Source organism: Lactuca virosa, chromosome 7 (genome assembly GCF_052849685.1).
Source record: "Lactuca virosa cultivar CGN04683 chromosome 7, Lactuca_virosa_CGN04683_v6, whole genome shotgun sequence".
In the NCBI taxonomy this organism is placed as follows: Eukaryota; Viridiplantae; Streptophyta; class Magnoliopsida; order Asterales; family Asteraceae; genus Lactuca; species Lactuca virosa.
Window position 1 is genome coordinate 177,439,286 of NC_136432.1, and position 3,502 is coordinate 177,442,787.

The following is a 3,502-nucleotide window of genomic DNA, read 5'->3' on the forward strand; positions in this document are numbered from 1 at the left end:
ATGAGCAAGGACCTTATGGAAAAATACCATAAGCAAGCTCATCAAGAAAAGTACGAAGTGGTCAAGTCTCTCATGACGTGTAAGATGAAGGAGGGAGAATCTATCTGTAGCCACGTGCAAAGAATGCAACGTTATGTGGAGTGCCTTGTTAGGCTAAATGTGCATTTTGATAAGGAGTTGGCTATGGATATAGTCCTAAACTCCTTACCTAGTTGTTATGATCAGTTCAACCTGACCTATCATCTGAACAACACTGAGACCACATTGGCTCAATTTCACAACCTTCCGCAGAGAGATGAAGCGGAAATGAAGGGAAAAGGTTTAGCCTCCACTCTTGCTAGTGCTCCCGTCCTAGCTATTGGATAGGGAAAGGGTAAAAAGAGGAAAGGTCCTCCCAAGCAAGACTGGAAGGGAAAGTCTCATGTAGGGTCATCCAGTAGTGACCCTAAAGGAAAGTTTAGTTCTGATAACCCACCCTCTTCTAATCCCAAAGAGGCTATTTTCTTTTACTTCAACGACAAGGGGCATTGGAAAAGAAGCTGCCCAAAGTATATGCAAGATATCAAAGATGAAAAAGTGAAGCAAACTTCTGCAGGTATATACACTATTTCATTTAATATTGATACATGATGTGGATTTTGTTCTGATTTGCAGGGGATAAGAAGAAGTGGGGAGGTGGAGCACAATAGAATGAACTTGATCATGGGGAATAGGCGATCTTATCATGTTACCATGATTGGAGTTTATAGTCTAGTGCTTAGTAATGGTGTTGGTTAAGATTTAATAAATTGTTGCTACTCATCAGAAATGATAAGAAACATTATCTATTTTCATGCATTCTTCAGAAAAGGGTTTAGATATTCATTTAATGATTTGAGTGGTTCTATTTCTGCTTATAAAAATGGTGTTTATATATTTGAAGCTTTACCTTGTGATGGTGTATATGAAACTGTGACGTGTGTTGATAGTTTAGGCAAAGCGTTCTTATGGCATTGTCGTCTTGGACACATTAACAAGAAACAAATCGCCAAAATCCAAAAGGATGGAGTATTGGAATCATTTTACCTAAGGTCAGATGATACATGTGAATCTTATCTATTGGGAAAGATGAAAAAAATCACCTTTCACTGGATGTTGTGAAAGAGGTGAAGGTTTGTTGGATCTCATACACACAGATGTGTGTGGACTCTTTAGATCATCCATAAGGGATACAAATCGATTCTATGTGACTTTCACTGATGATTATAGCATATATGAGTATATATACTTACTCAAGCATAAGTCAGAAACCTTTGAAAAGTTTAAAGAGTTTAAACAAGAAGTCGAGAATTAATTGGGCAGGAAGATAAAGATGCTAAGATCCGATAGAGGCGGAGAGTATCTTAGTATCGAGTTCAACGACTATCTAAAGGAATGTAGAATAGTGATGGCTTATGAGCATAACTATAACCTATGTGATCATGCAACCCTAATTGCTTTGGATCTAAGTTTTTCACTAGTTGAACATGCAAATTGAATACCAAAGCAAAAACCCTAGATATAGCATATATAATTCGAAAATTACATATAATTAGGGTTTAGAAGTTTACCTCACTTGTTATGTAGCAATAACAAGAACACATTGAAGATCCTTGACTCTTGAAAGCTTAGTACCTCAAATGATGCACATCTAATGGCTCACAAACATCACTAGCAAGAGGATGAGAGGAGAGAGGAGGGAATACACTTAGAAATCGGCTCCACTAGGGTTCTTAAGGCATAGGGCCAAAAATCTAAGGGTTACATCCCTTTTATACATGAGGTGGCTTAGTCCCAAAGCTAGGTTTGCAGGAGGAAACCCTGATTCCCTGCTTAAGGCCTAAGCAACCCATGGATTCCTCTTTGGAAGGCGTTGGACGAAAATCTTATAGGGCCACCCTATAATTTTCGTCCACTCCTATCCAAGGAGTCCAAGACCCCAGTTTCACAACTATCAATGATTTGCAAAACAACACCTGTTCCTTTAATCAGTTCCTTTAATTCCAAATTAATTTCTGATTAAATACTAACTGAATGACATGATTTCTAATTAATATATTATTTTCATAGTAGATTAATAAATCAATTTATTATTCCAAATAATAAATTCAACCTCTCTCTCCAAAAGTCATCATGTCAAGTTGCTGGAGTGAAGGCAGCCCAAAAGGACCATGCCACTATCAAATCAAGTATATAATAATTATAGTTATGGGCTGAGACACCTAATCCAACAAATAGTTTCACAATCGAATCCTCCTAGGACACCACAATTGAATGGTGTGGCTGAGAGGCATAATCGGAACTTGTTAGACATGGCCTGTTCCATGATGATTTATGCTTCTCTTCCTATTCACTTCTGGGGGTATGACTTAGAGACAACCGCCCATATCTTCAATCCCTACAAAGAAGGTTGCCAAAACACCTCATGAGATGTGGACAGGGAAAGTTACCTCGTTAGCACATATCAAAGTCTGGGGTTGTGAAGCTTTCGTAAGACGAGAGACTCATGACAAGCTAGCAGCTAGAAGTGAGGAGTGTATTTTCATTGGTTACCCAAAGTAGTCTTTTGGATATTTGTTCTACAGAACTAGTGAGAACGTGGTCTTTGTAGCAAGAAGGGGAGTCTTTCTAGAGAGAGCTCATATTCAAAGATGGCAGTGAGAGTACTATTGACCTTGAAGAATTCAAGAGTCAACCAGTGAATGAGCCTTAGATGATACTAGCACTCAACCAGAAGAAGAAGTTCCTATTGAACAAATAGAAAAGTCATTACCTCTTAGGAGTTCCAGTAGAGTTAGCATGCCACCTGATTTTATGGCTTCCATATTACTATAGATGGTGACACGTTTGTCAGTGATAGGAAATTGATAAATTTGGATGAACCGGGTAGCTACAAGGAAGCAATGGTAGGCCCTGAGGCTGCTAAATGGAAAGAGGCAATGGACAACGATATCAAGTCCATGTATGACAACCAAGTTTGGAATTTGGTTGATAATGTACCAGGTCGAAAGACAATTAGGTTTAAATGGATCTTCAAGAAGAAGACCGAAATGGATGGAAAGGTAAACATTTTCAAGGCTCGACTGGTTGTGAAGGGTTTTACTCAAACCACGGGGGTTGAATATGATGAAACCTTCTTACCAATGGACAAGATGAAATCTATTCGGATAATGCTCGCCATAGCTGCATTTTATGACTATGAAATTTGGCAGATGGATGTCAAAACCGCTTTCCTTAATGGGAAGTTTGCTGAAGATGTTTACATAAGTTAGCCAGAGGGTTTTGTAGATGCAAAGCATCCAAACAGAGTGTGCAAGCTTGAGAAATCCATATATGGATTAAAATAAGCATCTCACAGCTGGAATCTTTGCTTCCATGAGAATGTCAAAGAGTTAGGTTTCTCTAGGAGTGAAGATGAGTCATGTGTGTATATCAAGGCTAGTGGGAGTATAGTGACTTTTCTGGTGTTGTATGTCAATGATAT

The 3,502-nt window shown here is 38.6% G+C and overlaps 1 protein-coding gene across 1 annotated transcript; it reads left to right on the top strand.

The window, feature by feature from the left end:
• LOC145127340 (uncharacterized) lies at positions 1-366 on the top strand. The gene has a single exon (XM_079062556.1). The coding sequence runs from the start codon at positions 1-3 to the stop codon at positions 364-366; it is 366 nt and encodes a 121-aa protein (XP_078918682.1).
• The last annotated feature ends 3,136 nt before the right edge of the window (positions 367-3,502 follow it).

What these genes read in the sequence shown, in the direction of transcription:
- LOC145127340 (XM_079062556.1), top strand. Translation starts at nt 1, where the DNA reads ATGAGCAAGGACCTTATGGAAAAATACCATAAGCAAGCTCATCAAGAA.